This window comes from Elaeis guineensis, chromosome 13, assembly GCF_000442705.2.
Source record: "Elaeis guineensis isolate ETL-2024a chromosome 13, EG11, whole genome shotgun sequence".
Classification (NCBI taxonomy): domain Eukaryota; kingdom Viridiplantae; phylum Streptophyta; class Magnoliopsida; order Arecales; family Arecaceae; genus Elaeis; species Elaeis guineensis.
The window spans coordinates 50067129-50093449 of record NC_026005.2 but is presented as its reverse complement, the minus strand read 5'-3'; the positions used below and the strand labels follow the sequence as shown (position 1 = coordinate 50093449).

Sequence of the window (26321 nt, the reverse complement as noted above, 5' to 3'; positions counted from 1 at the left end):
AGAGCCACGATCGTTTGGAAAGATTTTATTACCTAAAAACTATAAAATTTATTATTTTTAATTTGATCTAAAAGTGATCTAAAAGTTTTTAGCTAGATTACTCAATGTTTACAATTTATCCTTATCCACCCATGCGAGGTAGGAAACATAACAATAAAGAAAAGGAAGATGCTGAAATTTCCACATTTATAAAGTTGAGATTTACAAGGTCTTCTTGATTAATATGATAAACTAGCTCACTAAATTTGAATAATAATAATTAAAAATATTATTAAAAATTTTAATAATAAAATAAAAAAATAGATCAATATTTTGATATTATATTATCCAATACATGAATTTATATAATATAATACTAACCAAAATAGATATTAAAAATTTTGTTATAATTAGAGATGGTAATTGCATAGGATCATAATAGATCAAAGAAATCTATTGATCTAAATCCAATTTATTTATTAAACAAATAAAAAAATTATATTTAAATTTAATTATTTTAATAAATAGATAATTTAAATTGATCATCAAATTAAATGGGTTAAAAATTATTTTTTATCAGAAATTTTTTATGCATCGTGGATAGTGCGAAATAGCGTGCGTTATTTACAGGAATTGACTCACGCATGGGTTGGAAGAAATGTTTTTTTTTTCATATGCCGTACTCTAACTTCGCATACGAACAAATCAGCATGAGCGGTATGCGCATCTTGCATCGCCCGCGGTGCACAAAAAAATTTCTCTTTCCGCTGTAACGGGTTATTTTTTTATCTTTTATATATATAAATTCTATCTTATAGGCTACCGCTACAAATGGACGTCTCCCGGAGATTGAAGCCTTCCGTTTGGAGGGTTTTCCTGGAAAGGTTGGAATGGGTTCGGCCAAATTATATCTTCATTTACTTTTTTTAATTAAATAAATCTCATTTTTGTGTCCACCCATAAATGGTTAAGATGTCTTATTCATGCCGTCCTGTATCCAACTCCAACCAAGCAACATTAAAAAAAAAAAAAAAAAGTCAAAAGGAACGCGCGTCGTCTGCTGCCAGACGTTTTCAGTCCGTACGGTGACAAGATCCTCCATTCATATCTCCGCCGACTGTCCAAGGGACCACTCCAGATTATACATCCTTCGAAATGGACGGTCCATATCGCTCCACAAGGATTCCCCGTTCTCCAGATGGAGTTCTCGACCTCATCGATCCCCCTCGCTGGAACATTCCTTGTCCCATCTCACTCGTCCGATCAAAATCTACCGGTCCGCGAGCCATCTTATTGTTTAGTCATAAATCCAACACCCTCCTCCCCGTCCCTTCCGTCTCATCATCCAATTCTCTCGCCTCCTCGTCTCCGATGCGCGACTGAAGGGCCGTTCACTTCGTTGCGGTCAGAGCCGAGCCCCGAGCTCTCCCACTCCGCCATTAATGGCGTCCTCCTCCCTCGCCTGCACCATAGGGTTCCCCACCCTCCCCCACCGCCGCCGCCGCCTCTCCAAACACCCCCAATCCCATTCCCTCCCCTCCCGCCAAAATCCCATCTACCCCTCCCTGTGCTCCTCCTTCTCCAAATCCCTCCCCCGCCTTCCATCTCTTTGTGGCGCTTTCCGCCCGATCTCCCCCATCCGCGCCTCCGCCTCCTCCGGCGGCGCCGCCGCCGCCGCCGCCCCCGCCGCACCGTCCAGCCCGCCGTGGCAGGGCGCGGCCCTGAAGCCCCTGGCCGCCACGATCGCCACTGGCGTCCTCCTCTGGCTCGTCCCCGCCCCTGCTGGCGTCTCTCGTAACGCATGGCAGCTCCTCGCCATCTTCCTTGCCACCATCGTGGGCATCATCACCCAGCCCCTCCCCCTTGGGGCCGTCGCCCTCTTGGGCCTCGGCGCCTCCGTTCTCACCAAGACCCTCCCTTTCTCCGCCGCCTTCTCGGCTTTCGGCGACCCCATTCCATGGCTTATCGCACTCGCCTTCTTCTTCGCGCGGGGATTCATCAAGACTGGCCTCGGCAACCGCGTCGCCTACCAGTTCGTCTCCCTTTTCGGTAGCTCATCCCTTGGTCTTGGCTACAGTCTTGTCTTCAGCGAAGCCCTGCTTGCCCCCGCCATTCCTTCGGTCTCGGCAAGGGCCGGCGGGATCTTCCTCCCCATTGTCAAGTCCCTTTGCGTGGCCTGTGGCAGCAACGTTGGCGATGGGACCGAGAACCGGCTCGGATCTTGGCTGATGCTCACCTGCTTCCAGACCTCGGTGATCTCCTCCGCGATGTTTCTCACTGCCATGGCGGCCAATCCACTGAGTGCTAACCTCACTTTCAATACCATCAAGCAAACAATTGGGTGGACTGACTGGGCTGTGGCCGCAATAGTTCCTGGATTGGTTTCATTGGTGGTTGTGCCATTGCTGCTTTACTTGATCTATCCACCAACAGTGAAGAGCAGCCCAGATGCTCCAAAACTTGCCAGGGAGAAGCTGGAGAAGATGGGGGCGATGACTAAGAATGAGATTATCATGGCAACGACACTGCTCCTGACGGTAAAGTTGCTTTTCTCGTCATTGATTTCAGACATCCGTTTTTCTTTTGTCAAAAAAATTAAGTATGCAAACAAATGCTGGTTGCTAGTATAAATCTGATTTGCTAGATATTGGTTAGCTGCTGTTTAAGCCGCGCAATTTTTGTTTTTTAGCTAATTATCTTGGTTGCAATTAAGTTGGAAGGTTGGGTGAATTCTAGTACTGAATTTTGAAAGCAGTTCCTTCAATTTTTGAAGTATTTCATAATGATACTAACAACATCATTTTCTTTTTGGTTAATGTTTATTTAGCCAGAGAATCCTTTGTGGGCACACGTTAAATGGTTGGTCTCACCAAAATTAAAAAAGAAAGGAGCAATTGATGAGATAAATTATGTGAAGATATGAGAAAAATGGAAATTATATTGAACAATATGAGGGACAGTCTTTAGTGCTTGCAAATATAAACATGGTTAGTCCATCCTTTAAAAAAAAGAAAAGGGAAAAAAAGAGACATTTTTACCAGATGTATGTTTACACATTCAATCAAACATCTTACTAAATGTGAAGGGAAAGTGCCTGTGGACAGGGAAGGTGCACGGCAAAGTGAGTTACATTGATATTCATGAAGAAGCACAATTTGTTGTTTGGTCTCTTTTGGTGATTTTTCCCATGAATTTTCTTTCACTGGAGAAAGGTGAAGTAATCCAGCTTTTGTCTTTAAATTCTTAGGAATCTTATGAGGTGTCATCACACTATCTTTTGATCCTACCTCTTGATTTTTATAATGTCATCAGTAGACAAATGTGCCAGGCTATTAATAGGCATTGGAACTTAATTTTATATGCTTTCTAGATCTTCCTTCTGTTGTGCTTCTGTGGCTTCGGATGTCTTGCTATTTCCTTTTTTCCATGAGACCATATGCTTAGCCACACCTTTAGCCGAGACTTCACTAGTTTGTTTATAGGCAGGCGTATGTCCATGTTTTTTAGGTTGACAACCTCCTTGCATGTATGGTTTTCTCGTTACTAAACAGTTGCTCTTGCTTTTTTGTGTTTTTCCACTTAATGGCTCAACTTCTTCATCCAAATTTTTATGTATAGATCTCTGCCTTTTTATGCTATATAAGGTGACATGTATCATGCTTTGCACAATTGCATTTGTTTCACTTGGCTGTACTTTATGCATAATGGAGGTGAATTTCTCCTGGTATATCAGCAATTCTCTGCTCAGTTTTGTTTTTTCAAAAAAATTGAAGTCTTCCACTCCAATTCCAGGAGACTTATCTCTTGTAACCTTGTTGCCAGAGTACCACTCTCCTCTGCTCTGCAATCTCAGGTGTCTAGGTTGAATGATATTATTAGAATATTGTTCTCCACTTCCCATTTTCCTCACTTAGTTTCAACTGAGGGCCTGAGGCCATAGTGAACTGATACACACTTCATTATTATTCACATGTTTTATTCTGTCCCTTGCTGGTTTCACTAAATGTTTGGTGTTGTTCTATAAATTCTGTTTCTATTCTTGCTTTTGGATTTTCAGTGCATGTATGCTATCTGCTTTTACTCCCATAATTTCATGATGCTTATATTCCAATCTGCTTTCTGTTTTTGTTCAAGCTATAGAAAATTTAAATGCTACAAACCAATCTACGAACCTACTCTCTAGCATTATTTGTATAACCTGTCATTTCTATAATAACTATAATGTTTTTCCTAGTCTCTCTCCTATTTAAATTATACTGTCAAACAGTCATTCTACTCCTACCAAAAGTTCTTCTCTAGAGACTCAGACATCTGATTTTGCTCCTTCCTTGCATGGTATTAATCCATGCGTGTAAGTGTGTGCATGCGCATGCATGCCACACTTATCTAGAATTTAGGAGAGGTGTTAGATATATTGGAGCATTGTACATGTAGGTTGTGCATCATTGCTATTATTAATTATATGGTTTCTTTTTATTACATTTTGTTAGTAATCGCATGTCATACACATGTGAATTCATACTTACACTTTCTAAATTGTTGGATGCGTTTGTTCATTACATGCTTATGATAGTTTCTTTTTTTTTTTTGGTTGAGAAAATTTTCTTATGACAAATATTAATAATTTATTCTGGGGATTTGCTACATGGAAAAAAAAAAGCACTAGAGAAACTATCCTATGGATATTTATTGCTTCTTAACTGTTATGGTTCTTTTGTGTATGTAGATGCATAAAGTTATTTAGTTTTAAATCCTCTTGTTTTGATGCTCAAGATGTTCAAGTTTTTCATTAATCAACATATATGAGGAAAGAAAATATACACTTTTTTCCCCAATTGTTCCTCCTCAGAATCTTTTTTCTTCCTCAGAAATATCTTCCGTACTTTCATTCTAGTTAGCTCATCCAATGCATCACCTGCATTATCTGCATCTGAAGATGCAAAAGCATTTAACTCAGTCATTGATTTATGCTGTTGAATCAAAATTTCTCATTGCAAAGGATTGTTGATGTTTTTTCAAGTCTGAATAATAACCCTTTCCATTGCTTCTCTTTCATTTCTTTTTTTTCTTTTTTTATTTTTGCATTAAACTTGAGTAGGAACTTGGACCCTTTTTCTCTCTTATAAACCTTGTACTGTCACTGGAGAGGATCATTCAATAAATGTCTATTGCTCACCAAATTTTGCCTCTCTAGACCGAGTAATATGTCTCGTTGATGATTGCATGAGTTTTTCATTTTGGCCATTCCCTTGAATTGTTTTTACTCATAGCTATAATTTTATTTATTTAGCTATGTTAGTTCATCTGTTTCAATAAAAATATATCTCATAAGAAAATTCTGTCTTTTTGCTGTATTGAATCTTATGCTTTTATATGTTCTGTAGCCATCGATTGTAGTTTTCTTGTGCCTTATCAATATCACCATCTTTTTGTTTTTACCTCATCATTTTAAGATATGATATGACTGCACAGAATCTATTTTTAGATGCATCTACACCTTTACAATAAATGCACATAGCAATAGCATTACTGCCAAACACATCTTATAGTCAAAAAGAATTGGCTGAGGGTGAATCAACATTTTACCACTTATTTGTGTACTTATTTACATTTGGTTTTACAGGAGCTTCAATTTAAACAATTGTGTGCAAACCCTTGGTTTTGATTTCTCCAAATCAAACATTACCATCAATTTTGATTGCTTAAGTAAACCTTAGACATCTCTTGCATATAAGTTATTTCCTTTCTGGATTCCTAGAGATAATGTTGGGTTTGCTTGTATTGTTCTAAAGTCTTTGGCCCTTTTATACAGGCTTCCAATTTATATAGTACGTGATATTACCTTCAATATCCTTATAAAGGGTATTCGTACTTGCACTAATGTTGGTCTGGAGATATGAAACCAAAAAACTCTACCACTCTGTACTGTGAACACTGTTCATATATTGAAGAGTTGGTGGTTGGTCCTAGGTTTGCTCATGGAGACTATTTTGATTCAAAGATGTCTAGATAGTGAGTCAATGGTTGATGCTCAAAGTTGTCATCAAAGTCCATGCCTGATACATACCTGGAGATGATGCTTGCCATCTCCAATGTGAGACATCATATTCGAAAGACTTTTTACAATTTCCTTTTTGATTGCTTGGGTTGTATTGATTTTGCAAGTTGAACAAAATGCTGCCCTTCATTGACATTTCAAATCCCCAAGTATATGATTTAGTTGTTGCATGATTTGATGTGGTGTATCCAATACAAATTGATTGCACTGTTATGATATGTGAGATTTGTTTACAATATATATCATGTCAAATGTCATGATAATACATAAGAGTTCTTCTGTATTAGCATGTTGCTTTCATCGTCCATTTACCTAAAAGAAGATTATCTGTATTAACCCTATCAATCAGGATGACACTGCAAAATGGTGATTTCTTAGGTGATATTTCATACAAAGAAAGCAACAATTTAAATGCTTTTACCTTAAATATTTTCTATTTGAATTTGTTGTCTGCATATGTATAATATAAGTCATAGTCCTCGTGAATGACAACTATCTATTCTTTCTCCTCTTCTCCATTATTTATGAGCAGGAAAAATACACCATTGAGAAACAATGACTTATTATTTGTTTCTTTACGATTGTCAGTGCAATATATATAGCTTTTTCTATCAGCCCAATAAGCAAACTTTTATGGTGACTACTTTGTAAACTCTGTAATTCCTATTATGGGTTTGATTTTTGTGTTTTCTGCATCTACTTAAAATAAGCCTTAAGATATTTGATGTTCTTCATGATGGATAAACAATATATATCCTAGCAAAAGCTAAAGCCGGTGCAACATATACATATCCACTAATGCGTGTTTGTGGATATGTAGATCCATACACATAAATGCATGTGTACATACATATCAACGTACCTACATATACATATTTATATATAAGTAGCTGAGTCTATCAAATTTGCCCATAGATGGAATATTGTTTAGTTTACATGAAAGTTTTTATCACATTGTAATGATCAACATGGTTGTTTTAAAAAAAGATTTTTTTTTTTTAATTCAAGAAGAACATCTCTTTGTGCCCTGTGCTCACACTGCATTACTCTCTCTCTCTCTCTCATGCGTGCACTTGTGCGCGCATACACACACACAGAGTAGCTGGAATCTTTGACCTAGAATAAAACACCTGCTTTGGTGTCTTCCTGAAATCTTGAACCCATTGTCGAAGCACTTCCTTGCTAGAGGTATTTCTAAAATATCTCCACTTGCACCCGCGCCCATGTCCAATTGTGGCAACTAAATTTCTATCTCTTGCTTATTTTTCTAATTTCATTTCATTTTTTATTGTATCTCATTAATAATCTGCCTTGCCTGCCCATCTCCCTCTTATCTTTTCTTTTATATTCTAACTATGCTCCCTTCTTGATTAGCTTTTGCCTTGCAATCTAAGATTGCCTTGTAAAATCTCCTCCAATAATTGCACCTCCATCCATGCCTCTCCCTCCCTCCCCTCCCCCAATTTATTTAGTGCACTTAATAAGATTATGGTACCATTAACTAAATAAAGGAAGCTCTATTGGAGTTGTCAAGGTGTTTAATATCTATTAATTCATTCTATTTTTATTTGCATAATATTTTTTATAAACATTACTTTGTTTTTGTATAGTGGTAATTTGTATTTCTGCCAAGTTTTAATAACCATATCTCTATACAGGGGTGGAGCTAGGATTTTTCAATTTGGAGTGGGGGGAAGGCTTGGATCGAATATACTTCACCAAAACAAAGTTTTACATAATAAAATTAAAAACTTACGGGTGATATTTAAGTTGCCCTCGATGCTAGTGATAGACATTATTTATATAATTGAATAAAAATAAAATAAAAATCACCCGACGTCAAAGTTACACATATGGATAGTAGAAGTATGATGAATATAACTAAATAGAACACTTTGTAACTCTATTACATAGCACGACAAAGGAATTCAATAGACTTGTCATGGTATCCTGTATAATATCAGAAAAGAGATTAAGGGATGAGTAAAAATGCTACTTTTAGATTCCCAAAATAATGGGGAATGTTGATAGCTTGAAACTTAAAATTTGGTCTTTGCCTTTGACATCATCTACGAAAATAAGAATTAAATTAGTGTACAACATCATGGTATCATGTAATAATTTAATTAGATACTAAGGTATTTCGGAATGAGCAAGAGCTTTGAGTTTTCAAGATTTAGATCTTTTGTTCATGTTTTTTCTTGATCTTTGGCATTATAGAAAATGATATTATGGTTCTATGTTATAATAAACTAATGGAATAGGGGATATTTATAAGAATAACCTTTGACTCCTTGCAATTGGAGAAAAAAAGAATTGCTGATTGTTGTAGACTTTGAATTATTATTTCCTTTTTAGGATAATATTTCTGATAATTTTTCTTCCTATTTAGAGAGAGATGCAAGTGAGGGGAGGAGGGAGATTTCTTCTACTGATGGCTTGATGGCACATGGAATTAGGATTTAAATGAGAGGATAATTGGAATTATTGTTTCCTTTTTAAGATAATATTTCTTCTTATTTACAGAGAGATATGCAAGTGAGGGGAGGAGGGATTTTTCTTCTACTGATGGCTTGATGGCGCATGGAATTAGGATTTAAATGAGAGGATAATTTGAGTACTTTGATTTGTTGTTAGTCCGTTTGATTAAAAATCTCTTTCCCTTGTGATAAATTTGCTATTCTATTTTTATTTGATAAATCTTTCTTTATCCCTTATAGCATGAGATAAACCAAGTAATGGGTGTTTTAGTAGAGTAAGAAGTGATTGCAGGTAGCATGAAGAGAGGAGATGCACGTGTGAGATAGCAGACATAGGAACCTTAAGTCAGAGGGAAAGAAAGAGGAAGGAGTTCAGAGAGGGACTCTAGATTGTATGAGAAATTTGGGATGCAGTTACTAATAAATAGTTTGGATGGGACTGAATTAGAGAAGAGAATCATTCTCCGTTATTTACACCAATTAAGATTACTTTATAGAGTAATAGTGAGTAAGAAACCAACTGCAATTGAGATTTAGGAAGGATTGTTAGTTATTGGAGAGAGATCATGGGGTTGGGGGTAATTCTAATGGCCCAAAAAATTTAGAGGGCCAAAGTGATCGCCAAGGGGATTTCATTAGGTTTAGGGGACCTGTGATTATTTTTTTTTTTACCTGGAAGATGCAAGTCATGTGTCCATATATTTTCAACTATTCTTATGTTCCATATTTTTCACTTACATATTTGAAGTTTACTGTATTTTATATTTTTTATTGTACTTTTAATTGTATTTTATATTTTATGCTTTTATTGTAGTCTCTACTTTATTTTTAGTTAACACTTAACAGTCTTATTTTTTCGAGCTTGTATTTTCATTCTTATATTTTTATTATTGCATTGGAGAAGAAAATAGATTTCCTACTAGAATGTTGAAACTTTAACTAAAAAGAGTAGAGAATCAGCAGATACAATGATATGTAGCAAAATCAATATGCCTGTTTACAAGAAATTAAATGGAAAGGCAGTAAATCCAAGAATATCAGGGATGGTTCTAGACTATAGATGAGGATAATAATAGAAATGGAATAGGAAGAATAGTGCATGAAGTAATAAAAAGAAATTATAGATCTGAAAAAGATCAGTGATAGATTAATAGCTATTAAAATTATTTTACAGAGGAGATTATTAATATAGTTAGTGCTGATCCACTGCAACTAGTTTGAGAGGAGAGGATTAAGAAACAATTTTGGGAGGAAATGGATGAATTAATACAAGGTATTCCTGAAGTAGATGGAATACATATTGGTGGATATTAAACTTTTTTTAGATGGAGATTATTAATGTAGTTAGTGCTTATGCAAACAATGTAAGTCGTCTTAGAGGAGAGGATTGAGAAATAATTTTGGGAGGAGATGGATGAAACAATGCAAGATATTCCCGAAGGATATAGGATACTTATAAGTGCAGACTCAAATAGGTGTGTAGGGAAGAGCAATAAGGGATTTGAGAGAATACATGACGGATTTTGTTTTGGGATAGAAATTTAATAGGAGATTCAATATTTGATTTTGCAGTAGCTCATGACGGAGCACTTGTAAACACATTTAAAAAGACAGCAAGCATTGATTAACCTTTAAGTGTGGATCAAATTTGTCATAAATAGCTTACCTTTTAAAGAAAGATCTACATGTAAGAATTGTAAGGCAATACCGATAGAGAGTTCAACTACTCCACATACATGGGTTGTTAGTCTTAGATTTATATGCTAAATGTAGGAAGAAAAGAAAAGAAAAGAAACAATAAATACCAAAGATAATATGATGGAACTTAAAAGGGAAAAATGCTATATCTTTTAGGGATATATTACCAAAGGAAGGAAATTGGAGCTTAAAGACTAAAGCAAGTAAAACATGGGACCAAATGGCTAATTGTATTATGAAAGTAGCTAAAGAATCTTAGGTGAGTCAAAGGGGAAAAGTTATGCAAATAAAAAATGCTTGGTGGGAGAATAGTAATGTATGTGAGAATCAAAATAAATGGATGTATTGTAGACAATGGTAAAAAAACAAATAATATCGAAGATTTTATAAGATATAAGGAGGTTATGAAAGATGCAAAATTGCAAGGCTAAATATGTAGCATATGATAAAGTATGTCATAGGTTAAATTTAAAGTCATATGAGAATGAAATTTATAAAATAGGTAAACTGGAGAGATAATATAAAAATATTGATTAAGTTAGATGCATTAAAAGTGAGGATAATATGATATTAGTGAAGGATGAGGAAATTAAAGAAAATGTTATTTTGAAAAACTGTTAAATGAGAATTCTAATAAAGAAATCTTCATAGAAGAAGAAAAATAAGAGAGGAGCCAAAATTCTCTTCATACAAATCATAAAAGTGAAGTGGAGATTACTTTGAAAAGAATGTAATAAAATAAGGTATTATGCTTAGATGAAATACTTATGACTTATGAGGTTTAGAAAATTACAGAGATACTGGGTTAAATTGGGTTACTAATTTAATGAAATTTGAAAGCTAAGAAAATGCCAGATGATTAGGGGAGGAGTATTGTAGTGCCTATCTATAAGATAAAGGTGATATCCAAAATCCTTCTAATTGTTGGGGAATTAAGCTTATGACTCTTTGAAATTCTGAGAGAGCGTAATTGAACAAAGATTAAGAAAAACAACAACTGTTTTAGATAAGCAATTTGGATTTATGCTTTCAAAGATGAACAATGGTAGCTTTCTTTTTTACTTGGACAATTGAATAGAAATAAGATATATGAAAAGTCTGTTGTGGACTTCATGGACTAAGAGAAAGCTTATTATAATTTACCAACAAAAATAATTTGGTAATTTTATGAAGGATGTATATAAATGTTATATTGATATGGTGACATGTATGCTGGGGTACTACAAGTGTCAGGAGTTGCTGCAGTGCAAGTGTATTTCCAATTACTCTAGGCTTTCTCAAGGATCAGCAGCATGTTCATTTCTTGTTGTGCAAATTATGGATGAAGTGAATGCTAATATTCAAGATGTACTAGGATATTTATCATTTGCGCATGGTAAAATATTGATTGATGAAGAGAGAACTGGTTTAAATACTATATTTGGCTAATGGAAGAAAGGTTTAGAGGATAAAGGATCGAAGATTAGTATAACAAAGACAAAATATACAGAATGCAACTTTACTGATAATGGAAATGAAATTACATTACCAATTAAGTTTGATGATCAAGAGATACCACAAGATGACCAATTGCATTCCTTAGGACCTATTATCTAAAATAATTAAGAGATGAAGTTATATGTAATAAAATTAGATCTGGTTGGATGAAGTAGAGAGAGACATCTGGAATATTATGTGATAGATGTACACCTTGAAGATTTAAGAGAATTTTATAGAACAGTAGCCAGGCCTGCCATGTTATATAGCTCACATTGGTGGGCAATAAAGGAAATAAATGAAAGCAATTTGAATGTAGCATAAATGAGAATGTGAAGATGGAATTGTGGTATAATTAGAAAGGATAAAATAAGAAATGAGTATATTAGAGAAGCTGTAGAAGTTGCCCAAATTAAGGATAAAGTGATGGAAAATATATTGAGATGCTGTGGACATGTAAAATAAAGATATAACTTATAAGGAGTCTCTAGTAAGGAGAGGTATGTTGTTTCTTATTGATTATGGTAAGAAAAGGAGGGATAGACCTATGGTGGCATGGAAAGAGGGTGAGAGGGGTGATATAGAGAATCTTGCAATAACATTAGAGATGGACCGAAATAGGAATATTTGGTGAATGAGGATCCATAAAGCTGACCCCCAAATGGTTGGGAAAAAGGTTTGATGATTATGATTATATTTTTATTCTATTCTGGTATATTCTAATTTTGCTTACATATATATATATATATATATTACCTAGTTTCATATTCTATATTATCTTATGTTCCGTATTTTTAACTTTTTATATTTGTCTTAGTTTTTAGTTTATTTTTCTATTAATTTTTATTTTTCTTTTTTATGGTTTTAATATTATTTATTTGCTTTAGTTTTTAGCCTATCACTATATGTTCTATTTGTTTTTTGTTTTAAAGTCTTCTATTTCTAAACATGCATTTGCATCATTTGTATAGTACTCTATTGTTACTTTCCAATATTGAAGTTACCTTTAGATGTTTCATCAATTATATTATGACTTCTACACTACATGATCTATCAGCTGCTTTTTCTGTTACACTCACATTTCAACACTCGACCATTGTGTTCTATGTATTAGTTATACTGAAACAGTCAACTGGATATTGTCATGAGAATTGCATCCATTTTGCATCTTAGAAATGAATTTTTAGCATTATGAAAAGAAACAAGAGTTTAGATATAGGATACTAATGGTGGCATTAGATCCCAAATCCTATTAGTTTTGAATATTTCATAAAAGAATGTCGTTATCCAGTTATGTTCTTGACAATCTAGGGTATTAGGAGGGGCGAACTAGGGACAGACCTATTTTTTGGCATTTCTTTTATACAGTGTTTGCCCTTAGGTTTGTGTGCTACTACACTTGTCAAACCAAGCCTTGACCATTACTTCAAGCGATGGCCCCTTCAATGGCCATTTTATGTTTAATCCTTGACCTATGTATATGTAGAAAATAGGCATAACAGTGTTCAAAAAAGGATCTAACCAAGGTTCGCCATCTTGGTATCAGCCCCGTACTAGTACAAGCCTATTATAGTGTCGGTATGGTACCATATGACATTACCGGTATTGTATCAGTATGGTATAGTATGCCCTGTATTGGGCGCCTGGGCAGTATGGCAAACCATGGATCTGACTATTTACTATGGATTAATCATACATGCTATGTTAGGAATAAATTAAAGTGGCAGTCAAACAAAGAACACAGTGCTGAGTTCCCCTGTTGAGAATCTTTAAAAAAATTCATGATATACAATATTGCATATGCCCAAAGATCAACATATGAAAAGTTATGTAGGTTTCTTTCCTTTGCATCAAAAGTGCGCGAATGAAATTTTTTATCAGGTGCCAAAATGCATGGCAGACAATGTAAATATAGAACATGCACAGTTGATCATGATTTTTGAATTGAAAGCATAAATGGATTAAAATTCTGCAGATCTGGATAAACCTAAACCATGAATCCAGATCTTAAGATTAAAATTCATATTTCATGCCTACTAATGCAGACAAAAAACTTCTAATTTCTTTCGTTTCTAAATCATGAGTCATTTTAAAATGCTGAGTCATTTTAAAATGCTGCAGATTATGATTAACAACATGGATTCTGGATTTAGCTGAATCATTGTGTATTTGACATTAATATAGTTTAATCTCAAGTACTACTAATTAGATATTAGCCCAGTTTAAATGTAACAGTTGTGTATGAAAAATTAACTCAGCAAGTAACATAGTGATATTTGTTGAAGGAAGCAGTTTTCTTAGGCAGACAAATTATCTTATACAGAAATGCTGCTTCTTTTACGAGATATTATTGTTTAATTCATGACAAATTCAAAACATGTAAATATGTTTTCATGCTTCCATGATCATTTGTAGTTTGGCTACTTTGGAGAGGATTGATTAAATACAAATAGGATAGGTATCTTGATGTCTTTGAAAAGTGGTATATTTCATGTACTCTTTTGGCATAATTCATATCCACTGAATCCTTCTGGTTTTCTTCACATTCATTTTGTTGATCAAGTTTTTGTTTATGATGGAAGAAATGGAATGCTGTTTTTCACCTTTCAGATTACTTTTTTACCCTATTCCTACTCTAATGGAGATATGTTTAGGAAATCATTCATTTCTGTGGTGTGTCGAGATTACTATCTATCATGTAGACTCGTTTGTTTAGTAAAATAGTAGCAGATGATTGTCCATAAGTAGGCAAAAAGTGTATTATGGAAATAGCTCATTTGCTTAAACAATCAGTGAGATCATTCTTCGCTGATTCACATGCTAATGTATGTGCCAACATGGAGACAGACATGTATTCAGAGACAGTGGCTGTAATTTATAATTTTTACAAAATGGACATTTATTTTGCCCATGTCAAATGTTCTCTCTGATGCAGGTGGGACTTTGGATATTTGGAGGGACACTGAATGTGGATGCGGTGACCGCTGCAATTCTTGGCTTATCCATTCTTCTCATAACTGGGGTTGTAACATGGAAGGAGTGTTTGGCAGAAGCAGTGGCATGGGATACCCTTACTTGGTTTGCTGCACTTATAGCAATGGCTGGGTATCTTAACAAGTATGGTTTAATCTCCTGGTTTAGCCAAACAGTGGTTAAGGTATGATATATGATAGTTTTTGCTCTGTTTTCTTTTTTAGCCTGTTGCTTTTCTTTGAAACAAGATAATAACTGCATGCATTTTAATATTCTTGACACCTCCATATTACCTAATCTTCTTTAATCTATACTGATGTTTTATAGATGATTAAAATAGTATCTTTTGTTGGTACACATCCAACAATGCACCAAATTATTGATTTTATGCCTTTGTGAGTGATCTGTATAGTCTGGTAAGGTTGTGAAAACTTGGTTTTAGCCTAACATGAGTTTCCTTTTGGTATTCAACTCTAGTTTTGGTTGAGAATTAGGAAAAAACTGTTAGTTAACTTTGGAGAAAATTAAAAAAATAACTAAATGAAGAAATTAAATCAGACATGATTTGGGAATTTTGTTATTTTGTTTTGACGTCATTGTTTCAGTAGTTTTCTTTGAGCCTAGTGTTTCAGAAATCAGCATATGTGACTGCATATACAGATGCAATCCTCTAACTAGACCAGATCCCTTGAATGCAGAATGCAGATTTTTTATGTGGCTGAGTTTTATGGAGCTGAGTAGGTGGCCTGTTTATCATTATGCAGTTGCATATGCAACCACTCTTATGTGGGCCCATTTTAGCAGAGTGGTTTAAGTAGCTTGTTTAAACTCTGCTTATGGGCCCATTTGGTTTTTTGTCATGAAGGTCAACTATGGAACCTATTATTCTTCTTCAGAGGTTCATTGAGAAATATGGACAAATGCGGCAAAATCTTCATATGGTTTTCATTAATTTAGAGAAAGTATATGATAGAATCTCTAGAGAAGTCTTATGGCGGGTGATAGAAGATAAAGGAATTTCCGTTGATTATATTATTGTAATTAAGGACATGTATATTGGAGTGGTTACTAGTGTGTGAACTATTGGTGGTAATACTACTAAATTTCCAATCTTAATAAGTTTACACCAAGGATCTATTCCACATGGGAGTCACTTATCCATAGGATTAAAGCAGGATTGATGAAATAGAGATACAATTGGGATATTATATGACTATAGGATACCTGCTAAGTTGAAGGAAAAATTTTATAGGATAGTATGCTACCAGCCAAGGTTTTACGTCCGGATGGGATGGGGGGCAATCCCGTCCATTTCATCTCATTTCTATGAGAAAGTGGAAATGGGTTAGGGTCAGGATTTCGAAACTCATCCACGTGGGGAGAGAAGAAGAAAGAGGAAAGAAAAAATGAAGGAAATATGAAGAAGGGAAAAAGTGAAAGGCAAGAAGAAGAAAAAAAGGAAAAAAAGAAAGGGAGAAAAAAAAGAAAGAAAGGAAAGAAGAAAGAAAGGAAAGAGAAAGAAGAAGGAAAAAGAAAAAAAAGGAAAGAAAGGAAGGGATAAGAAAAGAAAGAAAAAAAGAAAGGAAAGAAAGGAAGGTAGAATAAAAAGCAAGAAGGAAAGAGAAAAAAAAAAAAAAGAAAGGAAGGAAAGGAGGAGAGATCAGAATGCATGATTGGGACCGCTTTCGGAATGGGACGAGATATCAGGACATCCCATTTCATGAAAAAAACTAGGACAACTCTGTTCTATGGGATTTTAAACCTTGCTATTTGCAATGCTTTATGATATAGAATATTGAGTAGTTAGAAAATAGTATGTGCACGTGATGAGTGTCATTGAGATGAGAATATTGAGATGGATATTTGGTAATATAAGAAAAGATAAAATAAGAAATTAAGTCACTGGTAAAAAGGTAGAAATAACATCAATTGAGAACAAATTAAGAGAAACACAACTCAAATGGTTTGGATAATACAATGCAAGCTAAGGGATGCACCGGTATGGAAGATAGATTTGATACATGTTGAAAGAAGAGGGGATGAGAGAGATCAAAAAATGACATGCGATGAAGTAGTAAGGAAGGATTTGATGCTGTTACATCTTTTAGAAGGTGTGGCCTTAAACAGAGTGGAATGGAGGAAAGGATTCATGGGGCCGATTCCAAGTAGTTTAGGATTGAAAATTAAGGGGGTGTTTGGTTCGTGACCGGAATCGGAATGAATTCGAATAGGAATTAGAATGGCCATATCCTCCGAAATGTTTGGTTCATGATTGGAATTAGAATCAGAATGGAGATTTGAATCTTTAAGGGAGAGTCAGGATTAGGTTCTAGGGGGATTGGGCCATTCCTATTCTGCTTTGGAATTGGAATATGAATGGGACCCCTCCAACCAAATGGTTGGATTGGTAGTCACTCATTCGCATTCCCATCTCATCCCATGTCACAACTCCCTCCAACCAAACACCCCCTTAATTGAGTTGAGTTGGTTTCAAGTAGATTGTTGAGTGGCTTGAGTCAAATGCCACTTTCAAGCGAGTTGGTTGTGGGTTTCGGCATGTGTTGTTGAAAAGACACTAAGGACTCAGCTTTTGCAGCTAATCCTACTCTTTTCCTTCAAAATTGGCAGAATCTTAAGTTATGATCTCGATTGGAGGAAAGGTGAGTGGTTTTAGCCCTGAGGGTGGTGATTATGACTTTGGCATATGGTGGTGGATGATGAATGATAGAAAATAACAGCTTTTGGATTAGTTTTTTCTTTCCCCCTTCCATTCTTCCTATTCATCTGATTCAGATCCCTGCTTATTCCCCACCTCTCTTTTCTCTCATCCAGCAGTCCCACCCTCTATTTTTTCCGCAAAATTTACTATTTGTAATTTCTAGCAATTTGTGTGTATTTGTTATTTAAAGATTAAAAACTAATGATCATATATATGCTTGCATGCTAGTATTCACTCTATGCTTTCTCGGCTGTTTATCTCCTACACCTGTCTTTCAAATTTTTGGCTAAAACAAGCAAAATAGTTATTTTGAAATGTAATGTTTAAAAATATATTGAGTGTAATATAATATTTTATTTTGACAATCTAACATATGATGATGTACACACATATGATACTTGAGATTAGGGATAATGAATCCATTGTCAGAAACTTTCATTCCCTCATATTTTGAAATGAAACTCTGTAATTCTAGGGAAACCTCCTAAAGATTTGCTATATCTAAGTTTAATCTTATAACAAAATTCTTACAATATGGAAAAAGATAAGGAAAGAACAAATAAATTGCCATAGTTTTCTCAAAATGCTATAAGTTTGGTTTCATAAGTTGGTTTTGGCCAGAAGTCTGAAACTAAAGCTTCCAAATTTCTTTTGGTTGAAACTGAAATATTTCAATTTTGGTTTTGGAGTTAGAGGAGAAACTTCAAACCTCAAGTTTAATGCGTCCATGAGGCAATGTACTGTTTCAGTATTTGGTCACAGGTATCATTTATAATTTCTGATATATGTTGTTATTTTGGGTACTTGGACAAGAGTCATCTGACATGACACAATCAATATATAATGTTTTGTGACATGCTTGTGTTAGCCTAGAGTGTTGAATCCTGGTAAAATATTTTGAGTTGCTGGTTTATAGAGACCTTAATTCATCGTAGTGTCAAACAATTAGACCAAACATATGGAAAGAGGCATTTTCCTCAAGTGTCACATCCTTTTCTTCATTCTACTCAACTAGAATCTAAATTACCTGATCTAATATTAGTGCATGTTACAATAGCCAGCCCAATCTGAGGTTTTAGTTTAAGTTATATTTCTAATATTAGTTGAATTTGTTCGAGCTGTATATATGATCTTGAGCTTTTCCTGACACGTTCTTATGTATCTGTGAATGAGGTATTTGCTTTAGCATAATTGCCCATGCTTGGATCTGCTGTACATGTGTGAGTGAAAAGACATATGATATCCAATATTTGCTTACTTTAAGGAGGGCTGCTTGAGGCCTATATGCGTTTTAGGCTAGGCTAGCTCTTGCATGTGCAAACCATCTTTCTCATGCATTCATTTATGTGACCATGTTTAGGCCCCAAACATCTAGTTAGGCACCTAGAGAAAAATGCATTTGCAGTTGAAGAGAAGAAAGAAAAAGAAAATAAGTAAAAGAGATGAAAAAAAGAAAGTTAATTAAATTTGGGTTAATCTTACTTTCGACAGGATGAGAAGAAAAGGTGGAGGCCTCATGAATGTAAGGAGCTGCTCTCTGATTGTCCATGCGAGGCTCTCTCGGAGGCCTCTCTTAGTGACAATAGAACACCATGAGAGAATCTTCAAAATCAATTATCTACATATATATAAGAAATAAAGAGAACAAAATAGAAAAAGAAGAAGTGGGGAATGAAGGAGAAGGTGAACCATCTAAAAGTCCTCTCTAGAATTAGTTAAATTTTGTAGATATTTAATGGTTCAACTGGGGTTCAACCAAAACAAGGTTCAATTTGGGAAAAAGGAGATGGCCGCGACATTTTATAGTTGTTGGTCCAACATCATTGGAGTTGAACTTAACTTTATGCAGTAAATGGAGAAAAAAGAACAAAGAGTTGTTACTTTTTTCTTGATGATTGCCCCAAGTAACTTATCTTTCTCTATCTATAAAGCAAGGATGTTAATCTGAGCTAAGAAATCTATCTCCATGGATCTTAAGCTTCCAATGATGATGATATATTTAACATCCTGGCAGTTCAAGGTTTCTATATCAATATATCACTTGAGATTTTCTCATCTATGCTTTATAACCTCAAGTGGGTTTTTTAAACATATACATATAAAATCCTTAAAATAATCTTGATATAGCTATTCATATCCCTTTGACAATTTCCCTACTTTTCGTCTTGGTTGAGAAAAATTGAGATTTTGGTTAATCTCAAAATCGGCCACCTATTGAATGACCAATCTTAAATTAAAAACTAAAAAATGGGTGGTGAAGGCTTAGTTGTAACATCAAATTCCCTTTTCTCTCCCTCTTGAAATCAAACTTCAAGCCACACTATTTTTAATTTTGAAGTATTTTTTCCTACTTTTAAATGTTGCATCCTTGGAGATCTAAAATGTATAAGGCATTGCATCCTAAAGGTAGAACTTTCGTTAGTCCATTAGGATTGTCCACGAGGAAATCACCATCTCAGTAGTATCACTTTGATTAGTGTGCATTTCCTAACCATCTTTTACTCCTTTTATTTCATTCTTCTTCTCATTCTGTCTCTATCTACTCTATTTCATCACCTATCATGGTCACCTTCATTATTTATTCTGCTGTGTCTCATGTTCCAACTTTATAATTAAATCTTGTGGTACGGGGTTGTCCTGATTTTTTCATGGATTAGGACGCGCCGCCATCCCGTCCCGTTCCGACACATGGGATAGGTGATGTCCCAAGACATCTCGATTGGGACATTGGGACAATAGTGGGATGGTCTTGTCCTAACACATGGAATGGTACTCCATCCTGATGTCCCACGGGACATCCCACTAGAACTTGAATCGTTGCTTTATGTGTTATTCCCTTTCTTTTATTTTTTTGCATAGAACCATAAAAAATCCAAAAAAAACTTGAGTTGAAAAACTCTTTTTCTTCTATGCTATTGTCTTGCATGGGTTTTTCCATATTACTTTATTCTGGGCAATTCAATAGGACAGAGAGTTCCAGTCTGCCAGAAAATCCTGGGAAACCTGAATTTGGTTTGTTCTTAAATTAAAACTTGGTTAAATTGCATTTCCGTAATGTCTCCAAAGTTCTCATAGGCAGTTTCCTAGGTGCCTAGGCAATGCTGCCTAGGTACTTGGATAACCTAGCTGCCTATGCGCCTGGTGCTCTCCAGCCCTTTAGGCAACGCAGCTACCCAAGTGCCTAGGTTGGCACCTCAGTCAGAACTTGGCTGCTTAATCCAAACCTTTGTCTTGAATGCACACTTTGTTCATTGGTTTATTGAAAATGTTAAAGTACTTCATAAAAGAATTTGAGTCCATTTATAATGATGCTTGAACATATGTTTCTAAGAAGCTCTTTATCATTTGTCAATGTGATGTTCTTTGATGCACCTTTTATGAATCATATAATTTTATTAACTTTTGTTTATTTTTTTAATTTACATTGTTGTCCACCTGGCCTCCTAGGCATTCCACCTATGCCTTTAAAGGGGTCAATGCTTACCTTTGCAAACTTTGGAATAGATTGATGTTGCTTAATAGATTTCTTATTATTTTTCCAACCTTTGCGTATCGAATTTAAACTATATCATATTAGCTTCTTTCCTCATCATTAGTATTAAACATGTCCAACATCCTTCAACTTCAATAAGCAAAGGCAATCGATACTCATCAGCAAGGATAAGGGACTCGGTTTGTCCTGGTTTGTCTTAGCAATACCGTGCCGAATCACGGGGATACTGGATCAAAGGATGCATCTAGGACTTGAGTCTCTCTAGGTAGGGTCGTCCCATGGTCTGGAGTGACTGAAATGGTTGTGCAACACTTGAGATAGCCTGGTATCTTGAGTCACTAATATTTTTTATTTTTTTATTATTCTTTCTCTGTTCTTTTTTATTGATGGTGGTTTTGGATTGTCCCAGTACGGTACCAACCTAGCCCTAGACGGGGACTAGTTCTTGGTTCCAGGATTAAGACCTTGCTCGTCAATCACCAAAACGTAATTTTCATTGCACAATGAACCATTTTCACTCCATAAAGTTATATTAAACTCTAAAAGTAATAAGTTTGGAATTTGGTTCCGTTTCTTAACTTGTATAAATATAGTGTTCATGCAAATTCACATTTGTGCATGCCCACATGGCCACATTAGCTTTCACTACTGATTGATATGATTCTGGAAAACTAGCTATTAATGAAAAATATTTGGCTTAATTGAAGTTTTTCATGACCATCCTATGAAAGGTAATATACTTGAATTGATTTTATGAGCATCTTATGTGATTCTTTCAGTGAGCTTTATGTGCTTCAAAACTACCATTCTTCTTGTTTTATTTTATTTTATTCAGCCAGTTGTTAAAAGTTGTGGTTTCATTCCTTAGTGACACAATAACTCCTATTAATCTGTGGAGACTGCCTTTGACGAATCTATATTGCTGTCTTTTGTTGTTAAGGAACCGCAAGTTGCTTTCCGTGAAATCTGCAAACAAGTTCAATGTTCTCGGCTTTCTGTTAATTTAGGATTCTGAATTTGGATGAAAGTTGGAGTAGGGTATTAACAGCAATAGTTGATTATGTAGAAATCCGAATTTTGATGAAACTTTACTGTTTGGCATATTATCTTGTGATGACACTGCAGATGTTCATTAGTACTAGGAAAACTTGTTAAATAAGGATTCATAAAGCAAAACCAACCAGGAGAACTATTGATCGTTGTGGTTTTTATTTTAGATACCTGGACTGCTTCTGACCACGTGATGTCACCAGTTCAATTCAGACCTCTTGAAATTGGAGTTATAATATAGTTTTTACATGGTGTCGTTTATAAATGTGGGCATGTACAGAGGGAAGCCCTTATCTTTTGCAACTGTATATTACTATGCTATTATGAAAAATTATGTTATGTCATTTACGGGTGAAAATTCTGCTTCCACTAACGTGAAAAACTGCTTAATTTCAGATTGTAGGTGGCTTGGGTCTGTCATGGCAGCTCTCATTTGGTATCTTGGTACTTCTCTATTTCTACTCTCATTACTTCTTTGCCAGTGGGGCGGCACACATTGGAGCCATGTTCACTGCCTTTCTGTCAGTTGCGAGTGCATTAGGCACCCCTCCCCTCTTTGGAGCAATGGTACTCGCATTCCTTTCCAATCTTATGGGTGGTCTTACTCACTATGGCATTGGGTCTGCTCCGGTCTTCTACGGTGCAAATTATGTCCCACTGGCTAAGTGGTGGGGCTATGGATTTCTCATGTCTATCGTCAATATAGTCATCTGGCTTGGTATTGGTGGCTTCTGGTGGAAGACCATTGGCTTGTGGTGAGGAGCATCCTTCTATCATAGCCATTTTTTTTTGCACAGGGCACAGCTGCCTTTTCCCAAAAATGTTCTTGGGAGGGTCAGAAATTTTGCTTTCCTAAAACCTCGAGTAGAATAATTTATTTTGTTAAGTATTGGTGGAGAAACTAGAAGTTGCTACAAGTTTCATAATTATGAATTTGTATACAATTTTTTTTAGTATTGCTGGGAGTATATTGTTCACGTGATTTTGTTGGTGGGTAAAGTTTCTCCTATATGCTCTACAGCCTCATTGGCAAACATTGTAGAAAATGAACTTAATTTTGATTAGTTCATTTTTATCATTTTTTATTATGTGTGAGATTTTATGAATGTTTTCACAGTTCAGTTCAGGCTCTGGACAAGATCATGCATGTTCCAGTCCCATTTGTATTTTTCGGTTCATGATGTTAACTTTTCTGTGGGTTGGTACCTATTGTTGCTATTATGAGAACTTTTGTCTGCTATGGTCAAGCTTCACTGAAAATTCATTCTCATTGTTGTCATTGTTAACCATTTCTCATTTTAAGCTTTTAAGTCCCTTATTTAATTTAGTAGGGGTTTAGATCTTGAATCATCTGTAGTATTTGTTGTGATTTCACAATGTACTAGAGTGCTAAAGAAAAAAAAATTGTCATCACATAGCAACAGGTGGCATATGTAGCCTTGTTCTGAATTGCTATCTTGTTTACTCGGAAGGGATGGAACAAATTGTTGTACTACCACACAAATTAAACATCCAAAATTTTATATGTTTTTATTATGGAACACATGAAGTGTCAGGCGTTGATCGACGAGATGAGAGCTTCCACTGTATTATATCTTTATGATCACTTACGGCAACTTTCTTCTCACCTACGTTAGTTTGGGATCCGGGCTGTGTGGTGGGGCTGTCTAAAATGCGAAGGGAAAAAAAAAAAAAAACACCGATGATTTTTTTTTTTTTTTTTATATCAACTAAAGAAAAGTTTGTATATAATTTTGTTCCAAGAACTTGCAAGCTATTAAGTTTTCCCACAAGCCGTATCTTTACCATGTTGAAAAAAGCAAATATTACACACACACACACACACACACACACACACACACGTATACATACACATATATATACATACATACATACACACACACATAATATATATATATATATATATATATATATATATATATATATATATATATATATATATATATATATATATATATATATGTATGTGTGTGTATGTATGTATGTGTATGTATATATATATATGTATATATATGTGTATGTATGTATATGTATGTATATATATGTATATGTATGTATATATATGATAAGATATGAAGGAGAAGAAGAGATTGAATATTATGGTGTACTGATAGATATCATAGAATTGAAGTATGGATCCAGTAATTCTATATTCTTGTTTCAGTGTGAATGATGGGATATTAACAATAAAAAGATCGATATTCATATCGATTCATATTTTATCAGTGTAAACTTTGCATGAACATGGTACCAGAATGAGCCATATATATTAGCAACTCAGGTGAAATAAGTAATATATTTGAAAGATCTAAAGTATCAAAGTAATTGGCATGTCGTACAAAGAATAACACGTAGAGATGTATATGATATACCAACTTGACTAGAGATGGATGAAAATTCAGATTTATATGAAGAGGAAGCTTTTCAAGAGGAAGAACAAACATTAGCCGAGCTTCTTGTTGATGAAGAACTTGTAACAGCTCCTTTGAATAGGGTTGATTTGCCGTCCAACGAAGTTGAAGCTAATTTTATATTTAATCTTGATGAGTCAGAGGACGACAATCAGTTCATAAATGATGATGAGATAGAAGATGATATATTAGTCGATTATTGTGATTCGAAGGAGGACCTACACATCGAGGAAGATATGGATATTGATAAGTAAATATATATTCTTTGTTGAATCTTCTCTTGCAATAATGGTATGCGATATAATTCTATTCATTAGAATGTAATTTATTTTTTACTATTATTTTTTAATATTATATTCATTTATATGTCAAAAATTATAGATATGGCATCAGGAGACAAACAACATTGTTCGTAGCCTACCCCTAAGGCTGAGGCACATTCACTCATTTCCACTGCCGCACCAGCAGAGTCCCCAAAGGGTCTTGCATTGGCAGGTCCTAGTGAGGCAGGTCTGAGTGAGATGATCTGAGTGGTATTATTATATTTTTTATATAATAAAATTTAATTTTTTTATATGGATAGCTATCATATTAATGATTTATTTATTATTATTTCAGGCCAGTCTCTACTGGTGGTAAGGTGAAGACGAGGTCCATCAAAGAATCTCGCTCTAGAGCATTAGAGATGCGAGCACCTAGGATAGCATCTCTGTATTGAGATACGACCTGGCTACACCAGGCCCATTAGAAGATGGTGCAAGCTGTGGCAAACCGAGCTGGACATCATATACTGCAGCTATGGCCCCGTGATGCTTTTCGATTGGTGTTACATTATACAGGCTCAGAGAGAGATTTTCTACATCCAGTTATAGATAAAATAAATTATACTATAAATATTTAATTAGCATGATATTTTTTTAATATTTATTATTGGTAGGATGTATTTGATATTGTTGATTTTGAGGAGGATCACATGTGGCGAGCTGTGGATGCTTATTTATGCTTGCATTTCAAGGAGTATCGCCACTGCATTCATCAGCACTCATACCATGTGATGCAGGACCATGGAGTGGAGGCAGTACGGCAACGGCCGTATGACAGCATCACTATGGATGATTGGGCTCTCGTATGCCGGTATTACAAGGATCTGACATATCAAGTTACAAATCCAAACTTTTTTTTTTTTAGAGTTTAATGATTGAATCATTTATTCTTAAATTCAATTTGTTACCTACTAATTTGACTGCTAACTGTACAAAAATGATATGCCCAAAACACCATGAATCAGATAAGACAGACCGTGTTGCATTATAGAGGTTCGAGGTCGTTCACTCGTCATATGGAGCAGATGGTAAGTAATTTTTAGTTAGCATATTTTAACTCTCTAACTATTTAAAAAAAATTTAATTAATTATTCTTAAATTACAGAGAGATGCAGAGAGTGGCGAGCTTCCTGGTAGGATCGATATCTACCAACGGACTCACTAGTGATGGTTAGGGGGGTGGATGATGGGGAGCCAGGAGCTTTTTATAAATTTTTTTAATTATTTTTTTCATTCACAGTTTGATTTTTAGTATGAAATTAAAATAGCTATAACTTTAATTTTCAAGATCGTACGATAGACATCAGGTCCCAGCTTATCTCTAAGGGCTCGACCGCACCCATAAATGATGAGATCTGTGATCAGGTGCTTGGTACGAGACCTTGTTATGTTAGGGGTCTAGGACATGGAATCAGTGCTCGCTCATCCTCACGCTCATTCAGGATGGACATCCATGCTGCCTGCAATGCTCGACTGATGGAGATGCAGAAGCAGGCTATTGAGAATCGATAGCGGGCTGAGTAGCGAGCTGATGAGTTAGCTGCATGCGTCGATGAGTACCAGCTGCTCCAGATCCAGATAATGAAGCGGATGGCATAGATGGAGCGGATGATGCAGTAGATGAGCCAGCAGCAGGTCGG

At 35.2% G+C, this 26321-nt stretch overlaps 1 protein-coding gene across 1 annotated transcript; it reads left to right on the top strand.

The window, feature by feature from the left end:
- Positions 1 to 1306: 1306 nt before the first annotated feature.
- Positions 1307 to 23014, top strand: LOC105052027 (dicarboxylate transporter 1, chloroplastic). The gene is made up of 3 exons (XM_019852903.3): positions 1307 to 2516; positions 14627 to 14848; positions 22323 to 23014. The coding sequence occupies exons 1-3, from the start codon at positions 1422 to 1424 to the stop codon at positions 22683 to 22685; spliced, it is 1680 nt and encodes a 559-aa protein (XP_019708462.1). The 5' UTR covers positions 1307 to 1421; the 3' UTR covers positions 22686 to 23014.
- Positions 23015 to 26321: the final 3307 nt, after the last annotated feature.

Coding starts and splice junctions, on each gene's coding strand:
- LOC105052027 (XM_019852903.3), top strand. CDS start 1,422: ATGGCGTCCTCCTCCCTCGCCTGCACCATAGGGTTCCCCACCCTCCCC. Junction 2,517..14,626: donor CAACGACACTGCTCCTGACG/GTAAAGTTGCTT, acceptor TCTCTGATGCAG/GTGGGACTTTGGATATTTGG. Junction 14,849..22,322: donor TTAGCCAAACAGTGGTTAAG/GTATGATATATG, acceptor GCTTAATTTCAG/ATTGTAGGTGGCTTGGGTCT.